Source organism: Peromyscus eremicus, chromosome 1 (genome assembly GCF_949786415.1).
Source record: "Peromyscus eremicus chromosome 1, PerEre_H2_v1, whole genome shotgun sequence".
NCBI lineage: Eukaryota > Metazoa > Chordata > Mammalia > Rodentia > Cricetidae > Peromyscus > Peromyscus eremicus.
In genome coordinates, this window is record NC_081416.1 from 1805183 (window position 1) to 1832612 (window position 27430).

Genomic DNA, 27430 nt, shown 5'->3' on the forward strand with positions numbered 1-27430 from the left:
AATCACAGACCCATCAGGCTGGAAAGGTCCCTTGGTCAGGCTCCTCGCATGAGGAGGACAAAACGGAATCTCAGAGAGCAAAAGGGACTGGCTCAGAGTCATGCAGAGAAAAAGAGGATCTAGAATCGAGGTCTTCTTGCTCAGGGCTTGTCTTCTTGTATGAGTTGGTGTTGTTTGGTAGCAGCAACAGAACACAGCCCGGAGCGGTAGTAGAAGATTATTTTAAGGTGTGTTACTTTTGTTTATGTTACATTTGGTTAACTCTGTGAAGCTGTGTTATTGTGCCTGTCTAAAACACCTGATGGTTTAATAAGGCACTAAACAGCTAACTGAGGCAGGGGAAGGGATAGGAGGGGCTGGCAGCCAGAGAGAACTAATAGAAGAGAAAAGAGATGGAGGAGTGAGGAAAAGAAGGAGCCAGAGAAGGAGAAGGACTCCAGGGGCCAGCCACCCAGCTACACAGCAAGCCACGGAGTAAGAGTAAGATGTACAGAAGAGAGTGGGAAAAGCCCAGAGGCAAAAGGTAGGTGGGATAATTTAAGTTAAGGAAAACTGGCTAGAAACTAAGCCAAGTTAATTGGGCATTCATAATTAAGAATAAGCTTCCATGTGTGAATTTATTTGGGAGCCCCCCAAAAAAAGTAAAAAACGAACAACAACATAGAGCATCATGGAAAAACAATGGCACCACAGCGCCCCAAACCACAACAATATAGACAGCAGTGCCCAGCCACTGACTGAGCTTTTGCCACAAACCAGATAAAAGCACATGCTTCCACCCCTAACAACCTGAGTTCCATCTCCAGAACCCATGAAGTGGAAGACTCCCAAAAGTTGACCATTGACCTCTACATGTGCACTGTGGTGCACTCGCATGCACACACACAAAATTAAAGCCAAAACTAAACTCTTAAAAAATATATTCACTTTTATTATCATTTGTAGATAAAGAAATCAAACCTGAGAACACCCCACACACACACAGTTGGAAGATGAGCCATCCTCTTTGCTGGACATGTTTGTTGAGCCAAGGGCAAAAGGCAGCTTCCTCACACCAGCTAACCTGGGTCTGGCCCTGAGAAGATGGCTTAGGTTATAAAATGCTTGCCCTGTAAGTATGAGGACCTGAGTTTCAGATCCCCAGAATCCACATAAGAGCCTGGACATAGCAACATGTGCTGCATTCCCAGAGATGCTGAGATGGAAGGACCCCTGGAAGCTTGTGGGCCAGCTAACTGGCTTACATGGAGAAGTCCCAGGCCAACACACTAACCACCACGTGCATGCCGCACATGCTCACAGGTGTACCCAAACACACAAATACATAGTAATACACACATGTGCACACTGAATATGTGAATAAATAAATAACTGGATCTGCAGGCCCTTCTGATCATCAGAGGTCCAGTGACCAGTGTGAAGGGGTCCTAGAGACCACAACTTCATCTCGCTCGCAGTCTGCAGCCTGGCCCTCCTGTGAAAGGCAGTTGTCTCCTCCTTGATGCTCTTGCCCAGGTCACAAACTTCAGCTGCCATTGTCAACCCATCTCACTAAGAAATTCCCCAAGACTGCTGCTCTGGGCCCAGCGGGGCAGGAAATGATCATGTTTCTACCTTCTAAGCTTTGCCCCGCGGCTCCCCTGGAGACCAGACACCTTCTTCTCTTTCTCCCCAAAGGCTCTTCCCCACACACCCTCTCCACCCTGTCTTCCCACCATCCCAGCCCTGTTAATTCAGCAGCCATTCCTCCCGACGACGATACCACACAGGTGTATTGTTCCCAGCCTTGTTTTCAGGAAAGAAAGTAGATTTTTGGTTGGTGGCCAGTTAGGGGACCCGGGCATGGGCAGAGAGCCACATACTTGGCTCCTCCTTAGGGAGCGCCCCAGCGTGTTATCTGGTGCCTCTGAAATCTAAGTCAGGTGGTGGGGCAGCCAGGTGTGCCCAAGACAAGACTGTTTTCCTCTCAGAGAGGCCTCTGGGGGAGGGATCCACTGTGGGGCTCTCGCCTCCCAGCACCCTGGGCCTGGATCTCCTTGTTCCTGATCCTAAGCTATGAGTCCTGAAGTCTGAATCCTAACCTCTGAGACACCCCCCCCCCCTTATTTCCCATAGCTCCCTGTGGTTGCTTGGCAAGACCATCCACCTTTCTTCTTTGCCCCTAACCACAACATTTTGCTTCCAACATGCTCCCAGTGAGCTCTTCCGCCTCCTTGGCACACAGTGCATCCAAGGACATCACCTGTCACTCCTTGGTGCCACTTACAGACGATCTTGTCCTGAGACCAGATGGCAACTCCACTCAAATCCCTGCTCAGTCACTTACCACCTGTGTGACCTTGGGCAAGACACTGAACCACTCTGAGCCTGATGTGCTCGTTCTTAATATGAGGTTAATGAGAGTCCCGACCTCCAGGGATATTAGCAAGAGGATCAGATGAGATCATGCGTGTGCAGTAAAGAGCCCAGCACGGGGAGCACCTCATAACTGTAGCCTCAGTCGCTGTCACTGTCAGGGCAATACACAGACTGACAGGTTCCTCTGCCTTGACTGGCTGCCAGCCCCTCTGGCTTACATGCTTCACTATATGCTCTCCCAAGCATGTTCTATTTCCCTTTACAATGTATGTAGATCTCTTATGCATCACTAATTAAGTTTACATGTGTTCCCTGTGGGCCACCTAGAGTATTTTTAGTAATGAGGCAGGAAAGGCAGGCAAGCAGGGAGCACACAGAGATGTATAGAAGTGAAGGGAAGAGAGCTACAAAAAAGACGGAGGGCTGAAGCCAGGAGAGCAGGAGGAGGGGACTTGACCTACCTGTTTAGAAAGCAGGAAGCCAGGGGGAGTGCTGTAGGCTGTATTGAAGACGCTTCCTTGCATCCCTGGAGGTAGAGGGCCCCAGCACAAACAGGCAAAGTGTGGCACTTCAGACCCCTGTGACAGCTGAGACCTTGAAACCTGGCTGGAAAGTTCCCCATCATCACTCATCTTAGCACACACCCATTACACACACATGCACACACACATACTCACTCATACACACCCATACTCACAACTATCTACACTCACATTACACACACACTATATCCATACTTATGCACACACACCTGAGCACACACCCATATACACACACCTATATACATACACACATATGTATACCTATACACATGCATGCCTGTATATACACACATTAAACACACATGCACACCTATAAACACACACCCTTATCCGTACACACAACAGGAGAGTTCCCCATCATCATCATTTCCCCAGCACACAGACGTTATATGCACACCCATATGCACACCTACACACATATACACATACTAACATTCATACACACATACACACTTAAATATGCACTTACACATACACACACCCATGCCCATACACACAACCATATGTATAAATCCATATACATGCATCCTTATCCATACACACCCACATATAGACACATACATGCTTATATACACACCTATTACCTATGTATTACCTATTCACATACACATACACCCCATATATGTGTACCCTTCCCCATACTCCTGCCCATGCATATACACCCATACACATTCACCATTAACTATACACACTTAAACATAAAGTTCAAGGCCAGCCTGGGCTACAGAGTGAGTTCCAGGAAAAGAGCAAAGCTACACAGAGAAACCCTGTCTCGGACAACCAAAACAAAAAACAAAAAACAAAAAAACAAAACAAAACAAAAAAACATAAATCCATATGTACAAATTTACACCTATATACATACTCTACAAATATACATAAATCCATATGTACATATTTATGCCCATATACATACTCTTACAAATATGCATGCATGCACAAAGCTGTGTACATATAAATGTATATACATACATATATACATAACCTATGCATATCCACATATTCTCTTGTACACACATGCCTCACACACTCACAGAACATCATATAAACACACATATCTATGTTCATAAATACTCATATATGTTCACACACGTATCTATGCACAATCATACACACATCCACACACATACTCACATGTACACATATACAATCATATGTGAATACACCCATATATATACATACCCATATACATGTATACCTACATACAAATATCCATAGTAAATATACCATATACACTCACATAGGATCCCTCTATAAATAAATGTATATCCATACCCTTATGCATACACAATACATCCTGCATGTATTGGTAGATGCACACCCCTTCAGAACCCTTTGGAGGGCCTCTCCACTCCCTCAGCACCCAGTGTCATTGACATCACCCACACAGTGTCCTAGGTCACACCTAAGGCTGGTGAACTCTCCAGCCCTATTTTGTGTATCTGCTGCTGACTTTGGGGTGTTTCCTACAGCTCTCCAGGGGCCAGAAGAGATGGCTACCTAAGCCACTAAGGCATCCCACCTATCTGCACCCTCACCCATCCAGTCCAGGTAGCAATTCTGACTTCAGCCTGTCTCCCCTTACCTGAGGCCTACACAACCCCCTAAATCCATGCCCCACAACGGAGGTACCCACTGCCCGAAGACACACTGTTTCAATGCAGTTCAGAGGAAAAGGGATAGGATGGCTTCTTGGAAAGAGGGGTCAGAGACACATTTCCTAACTACCCAAAGGCGATGTTTGGGGTAATTAATCAACACTTCATCACCACCAAGATGTTGTTTTATATCCAAAACATATAATTAAGGAAACAATAAGCAAGCTTATTGTGTATTTTTGTTCCTAAAGAATGGTAATTACATTCAGCACCCTGACACATCTAAGAGCTCTCCCCAATATTTAGGAACCCAGGAGAAGTTGCCTTTGAGGTATCTCAGCAAAGGCCTAGCCTAGGCCTTGGAACAAACTCTTCAGGGTGCTGCTGCACAGCACTGGGGAGGAGAGGCACCCACAACAGCTAAATTGCACACACTATTGCTTAATTACTTCAGATCAGCACCTCATTTGCTGAGGGTGCAATTGAGCTGCTGCAGATGTAATTACTTGCCAGGGACACTACTTAACAATGCAGCCACAGCAGAGGAAATGGAGAGCCTCACATGGCTCTGTTCTGACAGGTCATGACGTCACATGCCAAGGCTGTGCACACTGGCAGTCCAGGGCACCAGAAGAGCCTAGTAGCTCCCAGGAAGCAACATGCAGGCCAGGACCTCAGAAAAGTCCATTCCAAGGTGTTCAGTGTTAGCAGGACACTCGTGGGATGATCCTCCCTGGGGGGTGAATCTGGGGTTCAAGCAGCTCTACCCAGGCTCTCAGATATCCCAGGCTAGATACTTCTGTTGGTACATACTCCCATGGGTGATCTGAGCTAGGGCAGAGCAGGGAGGTAGTAGCTAAAGCTCCTGGCATTGAAAAGGGACAGAGGCAAAGCCACTGGCATGCAAGTTCTCAGGTCTGGAAGCAAAGCTCTCCTGAGACCCAGGAAGTCCTGTTCATGTCTGCAGAAGGGCATAGTAGCCATGGTGAGATCCCAGTCTACAAAGGAAAAATAAAGCATTTCACATACACAAGTGTGCAGATGCATGCACACATGCGCATACATCATTATGGAAAGGAAATTCTTGTTCTGTCCAGAAAGGATTAGCAACCAAATACCCTGCTTTCTGTGTTCGAGTCTATGTGCGGGAGGCTTTTTCAGTCACATCCTCACAGAATCAACCACCTAGCGAGGGTAAATGCAGGCTCTAAACTGTGTCACTGTCTCCTGGTGTCACCCAAAAGTCACTTAGTCACAGAAAATAGATTGAGTTGAACTATAAAAGGTTAAGCATAAAGGATTTGGAACCAAAACATCTGGACATCAGAGTCAGATTATCATGGGTTGAAATCCGAGGTCTCCACTTTATTCAAGGGCATCTTGAGATCCTCGCTTAGTTCATGGACCTCATCTATAAAATGGGTGTTTAAGCAGGGTTCCTTAGAGGAACAGAATTGATGGAATGAATGTATATAAAAGGAAGATTTATTAGACTGGTTTACCTAATGCTGTCTTGGTAGTCCAACAGTGGCTACAGCAGCTAGGGTAGCTGCCCAATCTGTGGGGCTGGAAGCCTCAACAGTCCCACTCCGGTGCTGAAGGTCTGTGAAATTCCTAGGGAGCTGCTGTTCTTCTGTCCGTCTTGAAAGACAGAAAAAGATTCCAATGTCCACAAAGGATGGCAGCACCAGCAGAAATGGCAGCCACAGGGTAGATAAACCTTCCAGTGAAACATGTAGGCAAGCAAGCCAAAATCAAGAGCTTTCCCCTCAGACTTCCTCATAGGTAGGCTGCCAGAAGAAAGTGAGTGAGTCTTCCCATTTCAGATTCCCTAATCAAAATATTCCTCATAAGTGTGATCAGGGGCTTTTCTCAGGGGTGATTTAGATCCTGTCAAGCTGGCAGTCATTATGAACTGACACTATGGGTTTTCTCAGAGAATTTCCCACAAGGAACTACTGTGAAGATTGAGTGAAATAGTGCAAGTCATGACATCAGCTCAGAGCCAGGGCCCCAGGACCACAGTTCAGAAACCAAATAAACCCTGAGATCACTCCCACCCTCTAACCAGGTGCTAGCCAGCCCTTTCCAGCTCTGAGACCTTCGGCCAGAAACTCTTCTGGTCTAGTCTCTTACCTGCAAGACAGGAATCATCTTATGAATTTACTTCATGGCTTCAGGATATGAGGTGCACCTGGCACACAGGGGTCATCAGCAGTTGAGGTTCTGAAGTGGGTTCTCACACCTTCATCATTTGTTTTGGTACTTGTGGGGTTTTTTCTCCTATCTTTTTCTCTCTTTTATTTTTTTTTTCTTTTTAAATTAACGTTTTTGGTTAGCATACGAAGGAATGGGCTCTGCATGGCATCTTTAAGCGCATGTGCAATAGACTCGGTCCTCATTCCTCCCCTCCCCCACTGCCCTCCTCTTTGTCCTCTCTTCCTAAGCCTCTTCCCTTTCTACCTGCCCCCACCTCAGTCAGTCCCACCTTCTGCCTTCTTTACAAGTACTCCATCATCCTATTTCCTTCCTCTCTAAAGATCTCTTCCTCCCTCTCATGACCCCACTTCCACTTTTATCACACACACACACAGACACACAGATACACACACAGACACACACACACATACAGAGACACACAGAGAGACACACACAGAGACACAGACAAAGACACACACAGAGAGACACACAGACATGCACACAGATACACACACACACACACACACACACACACACACACACATTTAAATCTAGGTTCCAAATCAAATATGAGAGAAAACATGGTATTTTTCTTTCTGATTCTGGTTTATTTCACTTAACATAATGATTCCCAGCTCCACCACCTCCCTGCAAATACCAAGATTTCATTTTTCTTTATACCTGCATAAAATCCCACTGTGTGTGTGTGTGCCGCATTTTCTTTATCCATTCATCTGTTCATGAACATCTAGATGGGTTCTGTCTTCTGGCTAATGTTCATAATGTGTCAATAAACATGAGTCCACAAGCGCCTCTGTGATATGCACCATAATCATATGCTGAGTCATTCTATTTTCAGGTTTTTTTTTTCTGTTTTCCATAATGTTTCATACTGTTTTCCACAATGGCTGTACATGTTTGTATTTGGTTGTTTTTTTTTTTTTTCATGTTTATAGTTGTATTCCCACCACAAATAAGTGTCGCTGTTTTCCTGCAACCTCAACAGCACTTGTTGACATAATCTTGTCCTTGTTCATAGCCATTCTGACTGGGGTGACATAGAACCACAGAGCATTTTTTATTCCAATTTCCCAGATGGTGAAGGGTGCAGAATGTTCTTTCAGGTATTTATTGGTCACTTGTATTTCATCTTTTGAGAACTGTTGATTCCGTTCACAAGCCCATTCATTAACTGGATGATTTGTGTGGAGCCCAGTGTTTAGTTTTTTTAATTCTTTATATATCCTGGATACTAATCCCCTGCCTGGTATATAGCTGGCAGAGACACCATCTCTTCATTCAGGTGATTGTTTCCTTGACTGTACAGAATTCTTAATTTCATCTAAAGCCACTCGACAGTCTATTATTGGTATTATTTCCTGTGCTATTGAAGTCCTGGTTAGAAAATCCTTCCCTGTGCCGGTGTCTTGAAGTATTTTATGAGTCCTCTAGTGATTTTGAAGTTTCAGGTTTTACATTCCAATCTTTGACCCATTTTGACTGGTATCTGTGTAGGGTGGCAGACACAGGTCTATGTTCATTCTGCATGTGACCAGTTTCCCCAACACAGTTTGTTGAAGAGGCCTTTTCTCAATATATGTTTTTGACAGATGTGTTAAAAATAATGTGGCTTTTGGGTCTGGAGAGATTGCTCAGTGGTCAAGGACACTGTCTGCTCTTCCAACGGACTTGGGTTTGATTCCCAGCATCTACATCACAACTAATTATAGCTCTAGTTCTGTGGGACTGGTACCCTCTTCTGGCCTCCGAGGTTACCAGGCACACTAGTGGTTCACAGACATACATAGAGGCAAAATACTCATACACATTTAAAAAATCTTTAAATATTTTTAAGTTAGGTGGCTGTAAAGTGTGAATTTATTTCTGAATCATTTACTCCATTGGTCTACACGCTTTCTGTGTGCCAGTACCATGATATTTTTGTCACTTTGGTTCTTTAGTATTGCTTGTAGTCAAGTATTGTTACACTCTAGCATTGTTCTCTTTGCTAAGGATAATATTCTTGACTTTCCAGATTCATGCAATAGATCTTCCCTCCAGGTCTGTTTGTGCCCTTGTCCTTCCCAGCATGCTGCCGTTAGTGCTGAACAGGATTTGCTACTTTGAGCAATGTTTCTGGAAGTTTCTGAGACTATTTTATGAAGGAAGACCCACAGGTGGTACAGAGGTTCTTGTTCTATCACCAGGCTGATCCTTCCAGAGTCTGAGAAGACTCCAGAACCTAGACTGGTTGACCAAGAGTCACCACACAGATGTCTCGTTCACAGATCAATGCATCACCTCATGGACAGAATTGTTAAGGAATCACAGCATTATTTGAAAATAATCCTGCAGGAGATGCATCCTAAAATTGTTACCAGGGAAAATACATAAGTTCAGAATTTACTTCAGAATAACGTGAGATAGGGAAGGCGTGGGAAGGGTAGACAGAGCAAGACTCACCTTGACGGTCTGTGTTGGTTGGCCAGGGTCACCGTGATGAGGTAGAGGGGCTGGCAGGGTGGCTTGCACAACAGTGATATATTTTAGTTGTAATGTATTTATATTTACTGTGGTTCTGGAGGCTGGACCCTGAGATCAAGGTGCAGTAGGGGTGGTCCAGCTGAAGGAGGGTTCTTCCAGGTCTTGGTTTGTAGTTACACAGCCCTGTCTTCACGTGCTCTTCTCAGTGTGCCTGCGTTTCTTCCCCTTTCCTTTTCTTCCCTTACTCCAAGGGTTGAAATGGAGTCCGGAGTTTCGTACAGACCAGGCCAAGGCTCTACCACTCAGCTGTATCCCCAAGCCATGTTTCCTCTTTTATAAAGTCACCAGTCACTTTCTTACATATGTATGTGTGTACAGTGTGCATTCACATGTGTGGAACACACATGTCTGTACGTGTGTATGAGCAGGCATGTGGAGGCCCGGGGTTGATGCTGAGTATCTCCTTAGATCAATCTTCACCTGATATATTGAGACACAGTCGCTTGCTGAAAAGTAAACTTGTTGTTTTGTCTAGTCTGGCTAGCCAGCTTAGGTCAGAGGTCTTCTGTCACGGCTGCCCATGCACTGGGATTAGAGACCAGATGCTATGATTAGCTGGCTTTTCCTTAAGTTCCAGGGATCTGAACTCCAGCCTCCTGCTTGCATGTCAAATACTTGTGTGTTAAATGTTTGACCCACTGAGCCATCTCCTCAGCCCATAAATGATCACTTTAATGACTGCATTTCAACACAATTATCTTTTTAATGACACTGCCTCCAAACAAAGTCCCATTATGAGCTAGTAGAAGTTAGAGCTTCAGTCTATAAACTTGGAGGACACAATTCAACTCACAGTATATTAAAGGTGGATAGCTGTGTATTACACTGTTTGAATGGTCATTATTTTAGTTGATTGGTTTTTTTCCAAAACAATGGAAAGCAGCAGACAGACGATGATTCCAACAACCATCATATCACCTGTTTAAACTTCAGTGAAAATCCTAAAACTCTGTCATAGTTACTTTTCCATTACTGTGATAAGACACCACAACCAAGGTAATTTATATAACAAGGCAGTTGATTTGGGGCTCATAGTTCCAGAGGGTAGTAGAGCCCATGATCATCATGGTAGGGAGCATGGCAGTAAGCTGGCAGGCATGGCACTGGAGCAGTAGCTGAGAGCTTACATGTGGAGACAATAACTACAAGGTAGAGAGATGGGGGGACTGGGGTTTGGAGTGTGCTTTTGAAACCTCAAAGCTAACCCCAATGACACACTTCCTCCAATAAGGCCACACCTCCAACAAGGCCACACCTCCTAATCCAGTAGTTCTCAACCTTCCCAATGCTACAAACCCTTTAATAAAGTTCCTCATGTTGTGGTGACCCCCAACTATAAAACTATTTTTGTCGCTACTTTATAACTATAATTTTTCTGCTGTTAGAAATCTTAATGTAAATATCTGTGTTTTCCAATGGTTTTAGGTGACCCTTTCACAGGGTCACAACCCACAGGTTAAGAACTGATGTCCTAATCCTTTCCAAGTAGTTTCACCAACTGGGAACCAAGCATTAAAATATATGAGCCTATGGGGGATATTCTCATTCAAATCACCACACTCAGAGCTTTTGGGGAAGAGACAGACAGCTTTGGAAGTTCTTAGTTCTTCAGCACTGAAGGTCAGCTGACCTTTTGTGGGAATCCTTCTTGGGGAGATAGCTGGGTTGGCCACACCCCCAACTAAGCCCATGACACTTGGGCAGTTTTCAGAGACAAGAGAACTGAATTCACTCAGCACTTAACAGGACAAGGACCACTAGAACCCTGGGCCTCCACTGGTGGAAACCCCTGTGACAAAGGAGACATTAGTGTTCAAGAAGTACTGAGCTACATCTTCAGGGGCTGAAGGAGATGGGAAGCCACCTTTCTGCATTCAAATCAAACTGTCAGCATGCCTCTACCAGTTCCCTCTGTGTTCTTCTAGAACGGTTCAAAGCAAGTGCCAATAAATATACACATCGTGTGTGTGATTTCTTCTATACTGACAATGGTTCACATATGTTCCTTTTATCAGTTAACATAGATGTATCTTAGGCACTCTGTGCTGGTTGTCTTAACTGTCAGCTTGACACAACATAGAATCACCTAGAAGAAAATCTTAATGAGGAATTATCTAGATCAAGTTGGCCTGTGGACCTGTATATAGGTGTTTGTCTTGGTTGTTAATTGATGTGGGTCCTACATTCCTACACTGTAGGAAGACCCTGCCCATGGTTGGTGATGCCATTTCCTAGGCTGGGCCCTAAACAGTAGAAGGGTAGAGAAAGCTAGGAAATACGCAATCAAGAATGCATGCATTTATTCTCTCTTTCCTCTTAACTATGGATGTGAAGTGTCCAGTTGCTTGAGTCCCTGTCTTAACTTCCCCACTCTTGTGGACTATGGCCTGGAATGGCAAGCTAAATAAATCCTAATTATTTGCCACAGCAGCAGAAATGCAACTATAATACCCTCCCATTTTAGAACTCCAATTACGGCTTACTCTTTTAACTGATGTGTAACACCCATCTTGGCATATAAATCTTTACCAATTCCCTATAATTGGACATTTAAATAGCTTCAGGAATGTTAGGTATTGTAGAAGGAAGGAAAGAAACAAGGGAGGGATGTCCAGAGATGGGAAAGGCAGGTTTCCACCCTTCCTGGGGACAGCTGCTTTCCTAGCCCCAAGGCTCTTGATGTCCCCCAGATATGTTCCATCACCTCATTGTTCGACTCCAGAGAACTGATAACATAAAATCCTGGTTTCCAATAGGTGCTTGGAGCAGAAGCAATGACTATTTGTAGTTCAGGGTCCAGGAGAGGGGACATGGTTGTGAGATGAGCATCAGCCTGGATGTTCACAGAGACTCCTGGCCAACCTATCCCCTTCAGAGGACAGAAATTGAACTCTGTCTTCCAGGGCTGTACACAGAGAGCTGATGGAATGAACTATAGCGTCAGCCTATATACACACATCACACATGAGAATATAGGGGAATACATACCCTCCTTTGCCACACTCTATATTCTACATCATGCAAACATAACATATTCTAAATAGCTTATTTTCAATTGTGAAAATAGAGCTTTGGGGAAAGCACAGTGTGGAGATGCAGAGAGTCAGAGCAAGAAGAGGGAGCCTCAAAGTGTTCCAGTTCCTTAAGCTTCGGTACTCCCCTCCACTGCGGCCACCTTGGACTAAGCCCCACCCATGCTGTTCCCTTACAGCAAGTAGGACTTCACCATCTGAATCAGCATGGCATCGTTTACTTAACCAAGCAGCAGCCTGCCACTTCAAGTGAGTTACAGTATTACACACCACTTCTGGATTTCGTGGAAGGGTATAATTGCAGTCGTGTGGAATGAGGGAGGAGGAAGCAAGGAGGGGTTGAGGTGAGCCCTCAGAGACAGACTGTTTTTGCTGAAAGGAGCACTGTGTAGTACGAGAAACTAACTGTGTACCCCGTGAACCTCACTGAGGCTCCCACAAGCATGCTGAGTCATGCCCCATCCCATCATCACACCTGTGTCCCCAAAAAAATGTTCAAAACATTCACTTCTAATTATTCTTATGTGTACATGCATGCCCAGCGACTCAGCCCTTACATGATGTTCAGGAACTCTGAGGGTCAAAGGTGGTGGTGGCAGCTGCAATTTAGAATATTCCTACTGTGAAAGGGGCAAGGGACAGTCTTCAGCTCGATGTGTACTGGTGGGGGGTAGGACTTCTCAGAAGAAATCTCGGTAAGCCAGGCACCTGCTGGGGATATTACATCCAACACAGACACTCTTGCAGCTCAGATTGTACAGTGTAAGAAGCCTAACCAAGAGGCTGCTGGGGGGGGGGGGGGGGTCTTCACAGAAATCCAGTCACTTAGTAGGCCACAAGACAACCACCCACCGGGAATAAAGGACACCTGTTTCTAAGCTGCGCACACAAACATCATGCAAGTAACGTGAATACTGTCCTCTGGGACGATATACATGCTCATACATGTGGCATATGTTCCACATACTCAGTATTCCATGCTGCAGAAGCATGTTCAGGTACAGATACATCTTCATGCTCAGTCTGCAGCATGCAAGACACATTGCCATACTCAGGCATAGACTCCTGTCATCAGACTCAGTTCCCAGAGACCAGACACAGATTCCCTACTCTTCCTTGACCTGCACAGAAGATGAGGCTAACACCCCAGGATCAGCACCCCATGGGTGTTTCCTCAGAAGTACCTAGACCTCCAAGGGTCCTTCCTTGAGCACAGGATTTAGGAAACAGAGAGGCCCTCAAGCAACACACTCCATCAGCTCCCTCTTGCCTCATCCAGGATGAGACCACTACTGGGTAGTTGGGGTTGAGGGTAGAGACTACACACTGTGGGGCCTGCTGGGTGATCAAGAACATGGCAGGGCAGCTTTTGGTCTGCAATTAGTGTGCTTGTCTGGGAGAAAAGGGAAGCTCTGCTTGAGGAAGTTCTAGCTCCTACCTCCTAGGACCCTGCAGCTCCAGGAGCCAATTTTAGGAGGGACTATCAGAGGATCCATCCCTTCCAGGTAGGACCTACTTGCCCAAGGAACACAGGAGAAGCATCTTAAATACCCTGAAGACATTACACTTTAATGAGCTTCCTGGGGAAGTCTGAAAACTCCTCACCTCCCCTGAGCACCCCCTGTAAGAAAGAGGCTCTCCAGCTGACTCCAGAAGGAGAGACCGCAGCTCTCCACCCTGCACAAACAGGTGCCCTACAGGCAGGTGATGATGCACAGAGGAAGCCGGCCCAGCCCTGGCTGCCTCCTACTACTCCACGCTGAACCCAGAGCCTCCAGTCCAGCAGCGGGCTGACCTCTATAGCTCCTCTCCTGGCTCTTCCTCCTCCTCCGGTTTGGGGAGGAGGAGGGACGTCCACGTTCTCTGGAGAGTAGAGCCCCGCGAAGTGACCCCGTTTCACAATGAAATTGAGCTGCCATTTTCATCTTCTTCCCAAATGTCAGCAGCGCTAGATCAGATTAGGAACTAATCTCTTGCCCAAATTCATTTCCGAACAGGAGAGGTGGCTGCGGGCGGGGCGGAGGTTTGTTGTCTCTTTCCTTATTCCCACCCTCCTTTCCCTCCCAGTACCTGGGGTGGGAAAGGCGAGCACAGGGCGAAAAGGAGAGCTCGCAGGCCCTTAAGGGACCTTAGGACGGCCGGGGCACCTAGGGGAGCCCTCCTTGGGAGCGGCAGCAGCCACCAGGGCCTGTGCTCCGCTGTTTGTTCCCAAATAGCTCCCACAGCGCAAAGGGGCCCCCCGGGGCGTCCATCCTGGGCTGCGGAGAATCGGAACCAGGGACTAGAGCGGCGCAGGGTCCCGGAGACAGTCTCTGGAAGGGACTATGCGTTACCATCCTCCATTTAGACTGAGGTCGCTCCCTGTGCCTGGCCCTGGCATTCCTTAGCCATTTAGTCTCCCACCCCAAGGACCAGGGTGGTAAAGGGGGAAAGGAAAAGAAATTGTAACCTAAAGAAAGAGAGAGGAAACAGCAAATAAACGGCCAAAGGAACTGGTCAGTACCTTGCAGGAAGCCTCACTTGATGAGTGACCAGAATACAGCCGTTGGCCTGAATACCTAATAACCCCCAAGTGAAAATTCCCATCTAATCTGATATTTGGTTCTCTGCAGAAGCTATAGCCTTCGTAAATAATATACAAAGTAAGAAACCTAATCCCGCCTGCTAGAATGTTTAATTCATCATTATGCGAGCTAATTGGAAGGTGATTATATGGTAATTGCTCATTAGTGGTGTATATTTATCGCTGTACCTTATGTCAAGGCCATGGGAATTGTGTAGAGTCTGTTCTCTCATTTCAAGGATCAGTTTCAGAAGCAGGAGTGAAGCAGGCAAGATCAAGTTCTTCCTGACGTCAGGGTCCAGTCGGGGCTGCGGAGACCCGGGCTATATATAGACCCGGAGGTAGCTGGGGACAGGAGCAGTTCCGGGTCCTATATATAGGTTCAGTCACCGAGATCGGGGAGGTTACAGACAGCCAGTCCACAGCCTGGCAAAGCTGGTCCTTCTGGCTCATTTTCCAAAAGCGACCCCCAGTCCCCAGCCTAGCACAACTGGGGCCCCTCAGGTGCGTCTTGGTCCTTGGGTGTATTCTGAGAAGCCCCGTGCTGTCTAGAGTTCCTCTGGAGAGTGCGCAGGGGGACAGTAAGGGTGGGGTGGGGCACTCAGGTTCGGTTTGGAAATTATGCGTGGGATGGGAGCTAGGTGAGTTGACTTGGAGATGGACAAAGAATTTGGAACGATAGAGGCCCAGTTTTCCTCCCCCATCTGGGGTTGTTTCCACCTCCCTGACTTGTGTCAAAATTCCTCTCCAGTCCCCTTCTCAGTGAAGTGGGGTGCCGGCTCCACGACAGTACCGGTTGGTGCCTAGGGAGAGGAGTGCAAAGTCTCTGGGGTGAGTGGTGAGCCGGGACGAAGGAAATGGAAGCATGGCGAAAGGCGGGGTGTGAGTTCGATCCAGCCACACCAGCTACGTCTGGGCTGGAAACTTGTGAGCGGCCGGGAGGCAGGTTTGAAATCTCCAAGGGGCAAGAGGACATCTCTGTTTGCAGAGGAATGTGAAAGAGACATGGAGAGGAAGCCAGAGCTTCCGCAGCCCCAGGATCGGCCGGCTGGGAATCCTGGAGGCTGGCCTCCAGGAACGCATTTTTGCACGTGGTTGTGATCTTTGGCGCGCTCTGGCGCCCCCTCGGAGGAGCGCGACGGCTTTTGCCCTTATGGAGACCTCAGCTGGGACACAGGCACCGTCCCCCAGCCGGCACCAAGCACCCCGACTTGCAGCCTGGGGCCCTCCCAAGCTCCCCCGCTGGGCAGCAGGCTCTGATGAACAAAAGACCAATTAGACGCTGGGGCGCGGCTGATGAATGGACCTTTCGCTTTCAAGCGTGGCACCGCTTCGGGTTTCCTGGCGCACAGGGTCGTGCCTGGAGAAACTGCCTCCCAGAGCCGGGTCACTGCTGGGGTCAGAGGGTTCTCAAAACTCCCACTTCCCCCTCGCTACGGGGCTGGTTGGGGAAAATAAATCAGGGGGTTGAACTGCAAATTCGGCATCCAGGCTCGGTATCTCGGCATGGTGGCCCAGCACTGTAGGCCTGCGTCCTCCTCTACCCCGCCCGCAGTTGCTCTGAGGCAGCACCCAAATAAATCAAGCGCTGATTCCGGAAATAATAGAGACCGTCCTAGAAAAAGATGCGCTGTTGTTTACTGAACTCCTGGAGCTGGTGGTGCACTTCCGGAACACCACCCCAACCCAAGCCGCCACTCCTCCTAAGCGTAGACCTCAGGATACAAAAATACTACTCTAAGTGCTGGGCGTGGATGCTCATCAAAGGAACCCCCCCTACTCAAACAGGAAGAAGTGTCCCCACAAGTCACACACTCCATACTATCCTCTAAAATGCAAACGAACAGGAGTCACAGACATCCTGTGCAACCAGACCTGGTCACAAACCGAGTAGGCTGCGTGTTCACACCTTAATGGGCACTTCATCCGCAGCACTGTGACTGCAAGTTCTTGTTCTAACCCAAAACAGACTGGAGGCACAAGGGAAGACGGACATCTTGGCACAATCTATGCAGGGAACGCTAACCTCCTCGGTTTCTGACTAAAGCAAACGATTGGCACCGCCACACACGGGCTAGAGCCCTAGGTGGGAACGCTGAATCGAGTTTCCACAATCCACAAACACAGCCCCATGGTGGACTGAGACGCATACCTACTGCAAAGGTACAATCACAGACCTCCACTTAACTCACCCATATGCCGATTTGCAACTGCCCACTTGCAGACAGCCCAGCCTGGCCCCTATCTTACCACCACGGAGCGGGGGCCCAGAGCCAGGCCTCCGAACTTCCAGAATCCTCCCCAACCCTCCAGTGTGTCCCGGACTTGGTTTCCTGAGACTCGAGGCGGGACGGGGAGGAGCCGAGGTTTTCCAAGCCGCGCGCAGGCTGGAGCCCCCTTTCTGCGGTGCCGGCTTGGCTTGCCTCTCAGGCTCCCACAATCCGCCCCTACTACAAAAGTAGCCCGGCAGGTTCCGGGCCTCAGCCAACGCGTCCGCTCCGGCTCGGTTCTGCTGCCAGGAGCAGAGTCCCAGGGAGCTGGAACTGCATACATCCAGAACGTTAGCTAGGAACGGTGACAGCCGGAAATCCAAAGTTTCGGCCAGCACCGGATGATTTGAGTTGCTTCGAGAAGGCATAGGTTCGAAGGAAGAACCACCATTCCGCCCAGGTGTATATCACGGGAGAATGTAGCCCTGGCCCGCTTCCATTTGACCCTATTAGGAAAAAGGAAACTGAAAACCTGGACTCCTGAACATCCTTTAGGCACAGTTGGGACTCACAGGGAGAAAATCCCGCAAACATGTCATCAACTTACAGCCTACAAGTCACAAGCAAGACACAGGACAACCAGCATACAGTTGGCTGTGCTCTGGAACAGCAACACAGCCCTGAATACCATTCACATAGAGAGCTCCCTGCCCAGGAGCATCCAGACCTGGCACCTATGGAACACGAGTGGGCACACAGCTCCCGCGGGCTACAGCCAAGCTCGAGTGCACAGAAAAGGGGACGGGCCGCGAAGCATATGCGCCCCCCTCTCACCCTGCCCCAGCCCTACGCCCAGATAGGCATCGTGGGATGGCATCTCGCAAATATTTATATTCCTCAGCGCCACGGCAGCCCGCGCCCACATTAGACGCTCTAATCCTGCCACTTTAAATAGATGAATTAATAAAGCAAACGAGCGGCTAATAAGCTGACTGTCCTGCCTTTTTGAGGCGGGGGGAAGGACTCGAAAGTGCGCCAAATTTGTTTGCAGTGGATCAAGGCGAGCCGCCTCTGCTTCACTTTCTTTATCTTAATTCCGACTTGAAAAGATATAATTATCTAGTTTGAACAGAGCGGCTATCAAATCCTTCTTTGGGCCGGGAAGGGGGGCGTTGGAGTGGATTGCGGCTCTCTGAGCCGCTCGGTGCAGCCGGAGATAGCGCGTAATGAAGATGTGGAGGCCCGAGATACAAAGGGCATTAACCTCATTAGCATGAAACCTTTTCTTCCTACCATTGTGGGACCCTTTCAGCCGCCTAATCCCCCCTATTTTCAAAGCTTGGTTTGTAATAAAGCTTTTAGGTTTTTTTCCCCCTCAAAGCTAATAGTATTCTCTGATGATTTTATTGCTGTCACACTGTATAGGACATTTAGAAAAAAATTCTTCACCACACCTCCCTTTCTTGTACTTAAATTTAAGTATATGGTTACTGCAGAAAGCTTTTTATCAAGATGGGACATTTTTTATGGAAGGGTCAGCCTCAATTTTAACGAGACTATACTCTATACTCAAGCCATTCTAGGTTTGGGAAGGTGGGCAGAATGAAAAGGTAACCTGCCCTTGTTCAAGCGAACAGGATGTATCCTTCAGGAGCCGCTACTGCCAAGCACTGAGTAGAACTAACACTCACCGTCGGTCCTACTGTGGAAGCAGCCTAAGCCCCCGCGAGTCTGTGGAATTCCCGAGTTGCACCTGTATCTTCCTGAAACTTCCTCTCTCTGCCTGTGGCCCCTATAACATGAAGTTCTGAGGAAGGGTCTTCGTGAGCTCAAAGTATGAGCAGCCAGGTCTACCCAGGGACCAAGATACAAGGGTGACTGAGATACAGGGATCCAAAAGATAGGGAGAGAAGTAGAGAATGAATTCTACTTTAGAGGAGGGGAGGAAAAACAGAAAGAAAAGATTCCATAGTGCCCTATAGTCCCCACACGTGCACAGAATGTCTAATCTTAACTTTTCAAGGCAGGATGTTAACAAAGCTTGTATTTTTGCCCTGCATTGTAACTTGGCCTTATCACAGTGTAAAGGGTGGGGGAGATTGTCCTAAATTATGTCCAGGCAGCCCCCCTGGATCCGTGGATTAAGAGATTAAAGGAGACCACTGGGCAAGGCCTCCTCTTTTCCCTTCATATTCCTGGTATGATAATTGCTTAAACTGATTTGCACTTTCACAAAAGCTCACAGGACGCTTTGTAGCTCGAACAGAACAGACGAGGTTTCTCTATCAATGGAAATAAAACTGATTAATGCAGCCTATCAGGATAGGAAGCAAATGAAGCATGCAAAAACAACCTCATACCCCCAGAAGGGGGAGGGGGAGGGATGGAAAAGAGTGAAGTTTTCTTTGAGAATGGTTACAACTTTTTCTTTTCTATGTTAAAATTAAGAGTGGAAGATTTCTCAGAATGCTTGCCTTATAAGGCATCTGGGACCTTTGAGCTCATCTCCATCACTTTTGGCAGATTAGAGCCAAAAGAGAAAGGAAAGGAAGGAGGAGAAGAAGAGAAAGGGAGGTCGACAGTGAGTCCTGAAGGGTTTGAAGTCAGAAACAAAGTTAGAAGCCTCGGAATTCAGGCTCTAAGAGTTTTCCTGGAGAATGTTCTTCAATTCATGACTACATTCTAAACTTTAAAAAAGAAAAAAGAAAAAAAAAAACAAAGATAAAGAGAAGAATTTTCTTTTAGTTTTTTTAGCCAAGAGTTGAAACTAAACTCCTTCAACCAAGTTGCTTGAATAACTTCTCACCTTTCTTTCCCTCTTCTAAAAGAGTTTGGTTGTCTTAATCATCTCCCTTCTCCAGTCATATCTCTTTGAAATACATCGCCCCCCACGCCATCAGTGAGGCCCTTTTGTGGGTGGGGAGTCAGGGTCTCGCAAGCCTGGTTGGAGAAAAACTACATTGGAATTAGAGAGTTACTTTTGTAAAGATCCACTTCAGTTTCCCAAGACAACTACTCTGAGGGCATATTGATAAATCTTTATTGACAAAATATTGACATTGACATACTTCTTGGAAGTATATAGTGTGTTAGAATTCTAACAAATTAACACAAAACACAAAAATATTTACATTCTGGTATAGAAGACACTAAGGAAGCATTTGTCACCCTCTTTAATAAGTCTATGGTCTTGGAAGAGAAACTCAGTGCTTGAAAACTCCCATGTCCTTGGCCACACTACCACCCCGTTAACTACCGTCCTTCCTTCCACTTTTGCAATAGACAGTCTTAAAGTTCTGATGGCCATAACTCTGAGTGGCTGGATGCAGTCAATTTCCCCAGCCACTGAAAGGAGACGTTGACTTGGTGGTTTTAAGTCTTAGAATGTTAGGAAAGGAAATATCCAAGAAATAGAATTAATTTAGGTCTTTGTTGTTATTGTTGTTGCTGCTGCTCCTGTTGTTCAACCCCCCAGCACAAGTCCTGATTCTTCTCAGGGGCACCCTCCCCCACCCTCCATCCCAATGCTGCTCCCTCATTTTTCTGTAAGAGGACCACTATCTCCGAGCCTACTTCATTTAGCTTTCACAATCACTTTGACAACAGAAGGTATCAAAAAGTGTTTTTACAGACTGCACATTTCTCAGAAAAAATAAAAATACACAGAACCTGTCTTTAACAGAAAAATAAAATTACAATTCATTTTTTAGACACCATTCGCCCAATAACTGCTACATGCAATTCAAGTTTTTGAAACAGGTGTAGGATGGGACTAGACATGGAATTTTGTATGTTATTTCTAAACAAAGATGGGGGAAACACTGTGAAGTGCAAAATTAAAAGTCCTGTGCCTTTTTTAAAAAAAAAATCATTATCATTTCTAAATGGACTTTGATAAGTGGAATACCTGCCAATCATCTTGTTTCCCTGGTTTGGCATTTGACTGACAGCTTCTCTTGTCAGAATGTGCCTTTGCCTCACAAGGACCGGATCGTGTTCTCTCTCTCTCTCTCTCTCTCTCTCTCTCTCTCTCTCTCTCTCTCTCTCTCCCTCCCAGTCTCTGTCTCTCTCACTCACTCAGCTGCCTCTCTAGACGAGGGTTGCATGTTGATGAAGGGGCCTCCGTCCTCTGCCATCTCCTCCGTGCGCAGTGCCCGGTCCAGTGCCCTCGCTGTCCAAAGTCTGCTGTGAACCGCTGCTCTGACTCGCTCTCTCCCTTTCCTGGTGAATGTGTGTGCAATTTGGTTTGGTTTTGTAGGGTTTTTTCTTTCTTCCCCTCCTCTCCCTGTCTCTTTTGCTCCATGCTGTCCATTTCTGTGAAATTAGGTTTGTACTTTTAATCATCTGAGGTCACATCTATTTCCTCCGGACTCGCCTGCTTGGTGGCAATTCTCCACCGGTTAATGTGGTGTGTCCCTTTTTTCTTCTGTTGAGAATCTGAGCCTTCTTCCTCTAGCTTCTGCCTTTTGAATTTCGTCCTCCGGTTCTGAAACCATACTTTTACCTGTGGGGAGAGGCAAGCGGGCATCGTTAGATGCTTCACAGTGCCTTCCTATCAAATGCCAGAGGCCTGTCCCTTGCCCAGGCCTGGCCTCAGCACCCCCAGACACGCATTCTAAGCACTGACCGCTCCATGGTCTCCTCCCTGAGAGCAGGACTCCAGGTGAGAATGTAGCAAGGACCCTTTCCCCCAAGGGCCGAAGCTGTTTCTCCCGCCGAGAGCACATCCCCACTGAGAGCAAAGGCTTTTTTAGCGTGCAAAACTTTGTAAAAAATAATTAAGTAAGGAAAAATGTAAAGAAAAAATAAAGCATGTTTCTTGTTTGCCCATCCAGTGAGAGCAGAAAAGACCTCAGTCTCTGCGGGGCCTAATGTGCTTTCTATTTTCTGCCAGTCTGAAGCTGTCTAAATATAGCGCCTCCTCGGCCAGGCCAAGGCCCTGAGGAGAGGATAGGGGTTTGCCTGTCCTCAGGCCCTGCTGGGGGACAGTGGCAGGTGAGCAGGACTAGGGACCAGCCTGGCCCAGAGGAAGCCAAGTGGACAGCGACTTTACAGGCCTCACTCGGGGCCTGGCCAAAGTGAAAGCTTCAGGGAGACTGTGACTTAGGAAGGAAGTAAAAGAAACTGAACAGGGGGGAGAAGGACAGAGCCTCTTTCTCCGCTGCCATCCAGCCCCCAAACAGGGTAGGGTCAGCTTCAACCTCAGCCACAACTCTTTCCTCTGGAGAGGGTCTGATAGCCTGGCCTCCCCAGAGCTTACAGCTAAGAGTCTAGGAAGCAGTAAGGTTGAAGTCAGCTGCCATCAATGGCCGCCTGGGGAAGTTGGGCGGTGGGTCCTCCATTCAGCAGCACTGCCCAAGTTTGTCCAGCAGTGTGGTACAGATGAAGAAGACTGTACAGATGAAGTAGTGGCTGTAGCCCGCGTCCTGACCAGGTGGCCCAGTCAGAGCCCCTGGGCTCCTGAGATACCACTCCACTCCCACCTTTAAGACTGCCACAGGGTCCTGTTGTTCTCCCCAATGCCCCAGTCCCCCAAAGTGTCCCCAAGCAAAAGCAGAGTGGGAACAAGGCTGAGTTTAATTTGCTTTGAGTTCGCTAATTAAGGGGGAGGACAGTTCACCCACCCCCACAACCCCTGCGTTTGCCCAAAGCGCAAGTCGGTGTGCTCCGGGCTTGACAGGCACACAAAGGCTCTAGGCAGTGTGGGCAGCGAGGCGGACAAAGACCACCGCTGCCTCTCGCCAGTCCAGGAGGAATCAGCTGGGCCTTGCCTTGTGCCCGCCCTGCACAAACCCGCAAGATACTATTATTATTATTATTATTATTATTATTATTATTATTATTATTATTATTATTATTTTGCCCCTGTGGAGGAGAACTTTTAAAAAACAAAAACCTCGATTTGAGCTTCTTAGAAAAAGCGGTACAACTTATTCTGCCCCCAAACGTTACTGTTTACTGGGAACTTTGACCCTGCCTCGCGGCTGGGAGTACGGTAGCGCCTACTGTAGACCGAAACCCCCTCCCCGCCTTGGGACTAACCCAAGCCAGGCCGCCAACACTTGAAGCGCAGGAAGGCCGGGTCCCCTAAGGGTAGCTCTCTGTGAACTGTCTAGTTTTCGAGATCGCCCAGCCTGCCTGGCCTCCGGCTTCTGACTCCCGGCATTCCCTTAAGAAGAATAATCGAGTGGACCCTGGAGTCTTTCAGAACGTGTATCTGAACAATTCCCTACCCTCTCCGGTCTTGAACCCCAGTCACCAGAACACCCTGCCGCAATTAGCCACATCTCGGACCCCGGTTGAGTCTCCGTGATTCTCACCAAAACTCTCAGCAGAAGTACCGAGGTGACTTGGCTTGGAGTTGCCCGGGCCTGAGCAGCACAGCAGAAGAACGAGCTCACCCCTGCAACTCATACTGCCCTAACAACGCCGAGCACCTGGAAAGTTACAGATCCGGAGCTCTGGCGTGGAAATAAACTCCACGAGCCCTCTCCGAGGTCGGCACTAGTGGGTGTGCTGGGCGCTGAGAGCCTGCGTCTGGAGGGGGTATCCGAGCGCTGGGCCACACTCACCTGAGTTTCCGTAAGGCTGAGGCTATGCGCCAGCTGCTTCCTTTCCGCTCCCACCACGTAATGATTCTTCTCGAAAGCGTGCTCCAGCCTTAAAAGCTGGGACGGCGAGAAGGCGGTTCGGATCCGCTTGGGCTTTCGGGCCAGAGCGTTGTGCAAAAGGAAACTCTCGGGACTTGTGTCGTTCCCTGTAGGGGGCACAGCAAAGTACCATTAGGGGGCCTCCCAGGCCCCAGTCGCCAGCTTCTCCGGAGCCGGGCTGGCCCAGCATAGCTCCCTGGGCCTCTGCGGAGTCCGCAGCACCAGACCCGCCGGGCTGGTGGCTCTCCCTAGGCTTTTGAAAAGGACACCGGCTGAACCGCCGGACCCTGGCCCCCGGGGCTCCAACTTGGGCGGTACCCAAATAGCAGTCGCTCTGAAGGGCCACTCCTCAGGTTCCAGACCTCCGCGGGCTCCGCAACTGCCCTGGCACCGCAGGCCGGGATACCTCCATGCGGGGTGTCGGGAGCAGAAGGCAGGACGACAGAGACCCGGCCGGGAGATTGGTGCCCACCATCCAAAAATAAGAATAAGAATAGGTTGTCTAGTTTCTAGTCTACTTAAATTTTTTACTTAAGCGTGGAAAGAACAGCGGGACTCTAGCCTTAGTTTTCTCACGGATTTATTCGAGAATTTTTGTCTATCTCGCTGGGAAACAGCAGAGGCCGGCCGAGTCGTTGCAGCCGGGCCGGGACAGAAATCTTGAGGCGAGCACGCCCAGTTTCTAAGGCATCTGCCTCCAGAGTTCTCGGTTCTGGGGGTCCCAGGTTGCAGAAAGCTAGGAGAGCAGAGTGGAGGGACCGAGCCTCAGGTGACCGCGATAGTCTGCGGCCACGAAGATCCAGGCTGCTCCTGAAGGTGGTGGGCGACCAAGAACTAGGCTGGCCGAGAATGGGGAAGCTGAGATCTAAACTTTGAAACCAAGGCTGGGTTATTTCGGCTTCTCTTATTAAAGAAAGTAAATCTATTCACTAAAAACCCAAACAATGAAAACTCAGCCGGTAGTTCCAGCGGGAGTGGAGGTAAATTCAGTACTGAACTAAGGGAGAAAGGTGTATTACTTTGGTTTGGGTTTTTGTTTGTTTGTTTGTTGTTTTGTTTTGTTTTTTCATTTTCTATACAGCGACGAGGTGGCATTTACCCGATTCTAGACTCTGACAGGAATGCAAAGTGTTATTGAACGGACAAGCCCCTTGGTGTTGATCCTGCCCCGCCTGAGGTGGGTCTTTTGCGGACTCCAGTCGACGAACTAAATATTCGAACCTTTTTCCTAAAGTTTTACCTTCCCTACCAATCCCTACCCCGAAGCAAACAAAATTAATAAATCGGAAAAAAACGAAGACACCCAAACAGGTCTTCCCTTGCTGGGCCTTCTTTCGATTAGGTTTTCCCTTTCCTTTTTCTTAATTTCTTTCTTTCTCTTTTAAAGAAAAAAAAATCAACCAAACAGAAACCAGACGGAACCCGCCTTCCCGCCGCGTCCGCGGGTCCCCCGGATTAAACAGGTCGAGAGGAGAGCTAGTGGAGCTGCGGAGGGGTCCGCTTGCTCTGTTCCGCCCCTCCCTGGGCCTCCAGAGCTGGAGGAAGGAAACTATTTGCTCTGAGGTTGCGGGGGTCCCCTTGCCTCCGTAAGGGGTTTGAAGACCTAAAAGTCTCTGATATGGGCTAGCGGGGCGTGGAGTGGGTGTAGAGCGGAGTTCAACAGTCCGATGAACCTGGCCGAGTGGCCCGGTCTGAATCCCTGAGACACGGCAGATTGGCTGGGGACACGGTGCAGGGGACCAGGGTTCTGGGGACTTCGTGGGCTCGGGGCTTCTTGACACAGCAGTAGCTTGTTCCAGCCAGCCCGACCCCGACGCATACCACCGTACACCTCGTTCGCGCCCCTTTCCAAAAGGTCAAGGGGTGGACAAGTCAATAAGCCAAAGGAACCTCGGCTTCAGAAACTGGGGACCCACGCCACGCGGGCCCCTCGCTGCCTGGTTTCAGAACCCGGCACACGGGCTGACCTCCGCCCAGGCCTCGAGGAGCGCCCACCCGGAGCAGGCCCGGCACTGTGAAGGAGGCGACCGGAGCGGCGCGCTTCAGTTCCGCGACGTGGCACGTACCTTGGAAGCGATGACCCAGATATCGGTAGCGGTGGATGAGCCAGGGATAGAAGGTGGATGGGTCCCGCTGCTGAGAGGCGAAGAGGGGGTGTGGCGAGTGCGAGGAGGGCAAGGGGTGGGCGGCCAGGGCGTGCGGCGGCGGCACCGGGTGCACCGGCACGGCGGGGTTGGGTGGGTGCGAGACCGCCTCGGCGAACACCAAGTCCGGGTTGGAGTAGACGCCCCTGCCAGCGGCGGCGGCGGCGGCGGCCGAATGGAAGCCGTTGAGGAACGGATTTATTGGGCTGGAGTTGGCGTAGCTGAGCGCCGCGGGACGGATGGGATCCTCAGAGCGCGAGGCAGGCAGGGGACTGTCCTTGGCCACCAGCGACTCGATGGTGAAGCAGCGCTTGGGCGCCGGCTGAAACATGCTGCGCCGAGGAGCGGGCGCCCTGGGCTCCCTGCTCCCCGCGACCGCAGCGCGCTGCCTCCGCCGCCCGCTGCCCGCGGCGAGGACCGACGAGAATTGGGGACTCGTTTGTTTGGGGTGGGGGTGGGGGGAAGGAAAGGGAAGGAAGGAAGAAAGAAAGAAAGGAAAGGAAAAAGGAAAGGAGGGGGAGGGGGAGGAGAGGCAAAGCCGAAGATCCCGAGAATCTTGCACCAAACGCGCCCAACCTGGAGAGAGGGGGGAAAATCCTTCCAGAAGAATTTGCAGGCGTGGATTGGGGTAATTTTTTTTGAGCGAGATGGCGTGGGGGGGAGATTGGAGTTAGAGGCAGGGAAGGGGGGGTTCTCGGGGGAGGCAAAAAAAGTTTTCTCTCCTTTGCAAAAGGCGGGCAGGGCGCCCTAAGTCCAAGGACAATCCATGGAAGTGTTCGCTTCTTCACTAGTAGTGCAAACGATTTGTTAGTTCATGAGCCTAATTAGTGCGGGGATCACATAAACAGCTTCCTCCGAAGCCTGGTAAATGGCTTGATGATTGGTCGCTATTACTCGCCCTGAGGTGGAAGGGGGGAGACTCTTTAAAGTGCGTCAGAGGGAGGCGAGCGCCTGGGAACCCGGAGGCCTGGATCCCGGCCCAGAGTGGAACGGAGTCGGCGCCGCTGCCCCGGCTGTGCCTCCAGCCGCCCGCTCGGCCGCGGACCTCTCGGTGCCTTCGCCCGTCGCTCCGGGCCAGCTCCCTCGCTCCCTCGGCGCCCGCTGCGGCTTCTCTCCTCCTCTTTCGCCTCCTCCGCTCCCCTCTTCTCCTCCTCTTCCTCGTTCTTCTCCTCCTCCTCTTCCTCCTCCTCTTTCCCCACCTCCTCCCCCTCAGCCACCGCCTCCTACTGCACTAACACCACTCCCTCCGGGGCACCCAGGTCCCTGCAGAGTCTTCGGCCCGCGCAGCCTTTGCTGCGGACCCCTAGATCCTAAGCCTGCGGGGCGGGAGCTGCTAGGACTGAAGCACCGACGGATGCGCAGATTTCTTCACGCCCCGAGCTCCGCTGCGGCTGTCCTCTGCCGCCCGGCGTCCGGGTCACTGAGACGGTTTCGGGAGTCCGGCGAGGGTAAGCGGGCGGGGACTGGTTCCGGGCGAGGGCTAACCCGCTTCACTCATACCAATCCCCACCCCCAGCAAAACTCCCGAGGTTTCCTAGGCGCGCGAGGAGGGGGGTCCTCCCAACCCTCCAACCAAGCGTAGCTTCGAGG

General features: G+C 49.2%; 2 protein-coding genes across 3 annotated transcripts in view; one reads left to right on the plus strand and one right to left on the minus strand.

Moving 5' to 3' along the window:
• Window positions 1–20072: 20072 nt before the first annotated feature.
• Emx2 (empty spiracles homeobox 2) lies at window positions 20073–26950 on the minus strand. Of its 2 annotated transcripts, XM_059255818.1 has the most exons (3): window positions 25763–26928; window positions 23619–23803; window positions 20073–21550 (listed from the first exon to the last, which is right to left on the minus strand). In XM_059255818.1, the coding sequence occupies exons 1-3, from the start codon at window positions 26169–26171 to the stop codon at window positions 21383–21385; spliced, it is 762 nt and encodes a 253-aa protein (XP_059111801.1). In that variant the 5' UTR covers window positions 26172–26928; the 3' UTR covers window positions 20073–21382. The 2 variants fall into 2 exon arrangements, with proteins under 2 accessions (XP_059111801.1, XP_059111802.1); XM_059255819.1 differs by lacking the exon at window positions 23619–23803 and having other exon boundaries at window positions 21447–21550; window positions 25763–26950.
• LOC131898085 (uncharacterized) overlaps window positions 26170–27430 on the plus strand; it is a 48137-nt gene continuing 46876 nt past the window's right edge. The window contains exons 1-2 of the mRNA XM_059249161.1: window positions 26170–26277; window positions 26745–27288. Of these exons, the coding sequence (XP_059105144.1) occupies window positions 26170–26277; window positions 26745–27288 (652 nt within the window). The remainder of the gene's footprint in view (window positions 26278–26744; window positions 27289–27430) is intronic.

Coding starts and splice junctions, on each gene's coding strand:
- Emx2 (XM_059255818.1), bottom strand. CDS start 26,171: ATGTTTCAGCCGGCGCCCAAGCGCTGCTTCACCATCGAGTCGCTGGTG. Junction 23,804..25,762: donor TCTGGGTCATCGCTTCCAAG/GTACGTGCCACG, acceptor TGCCCCCTACAG/GGAACGACACAAGTCCCGAG. Junction 21,551..23,618: donor TCAGCCTTACGGAAACTCAG/GTGAGTGTGGCC, acceptor CTCTCCCCACAG/GTAAAAGTATGGTTTCAGAA.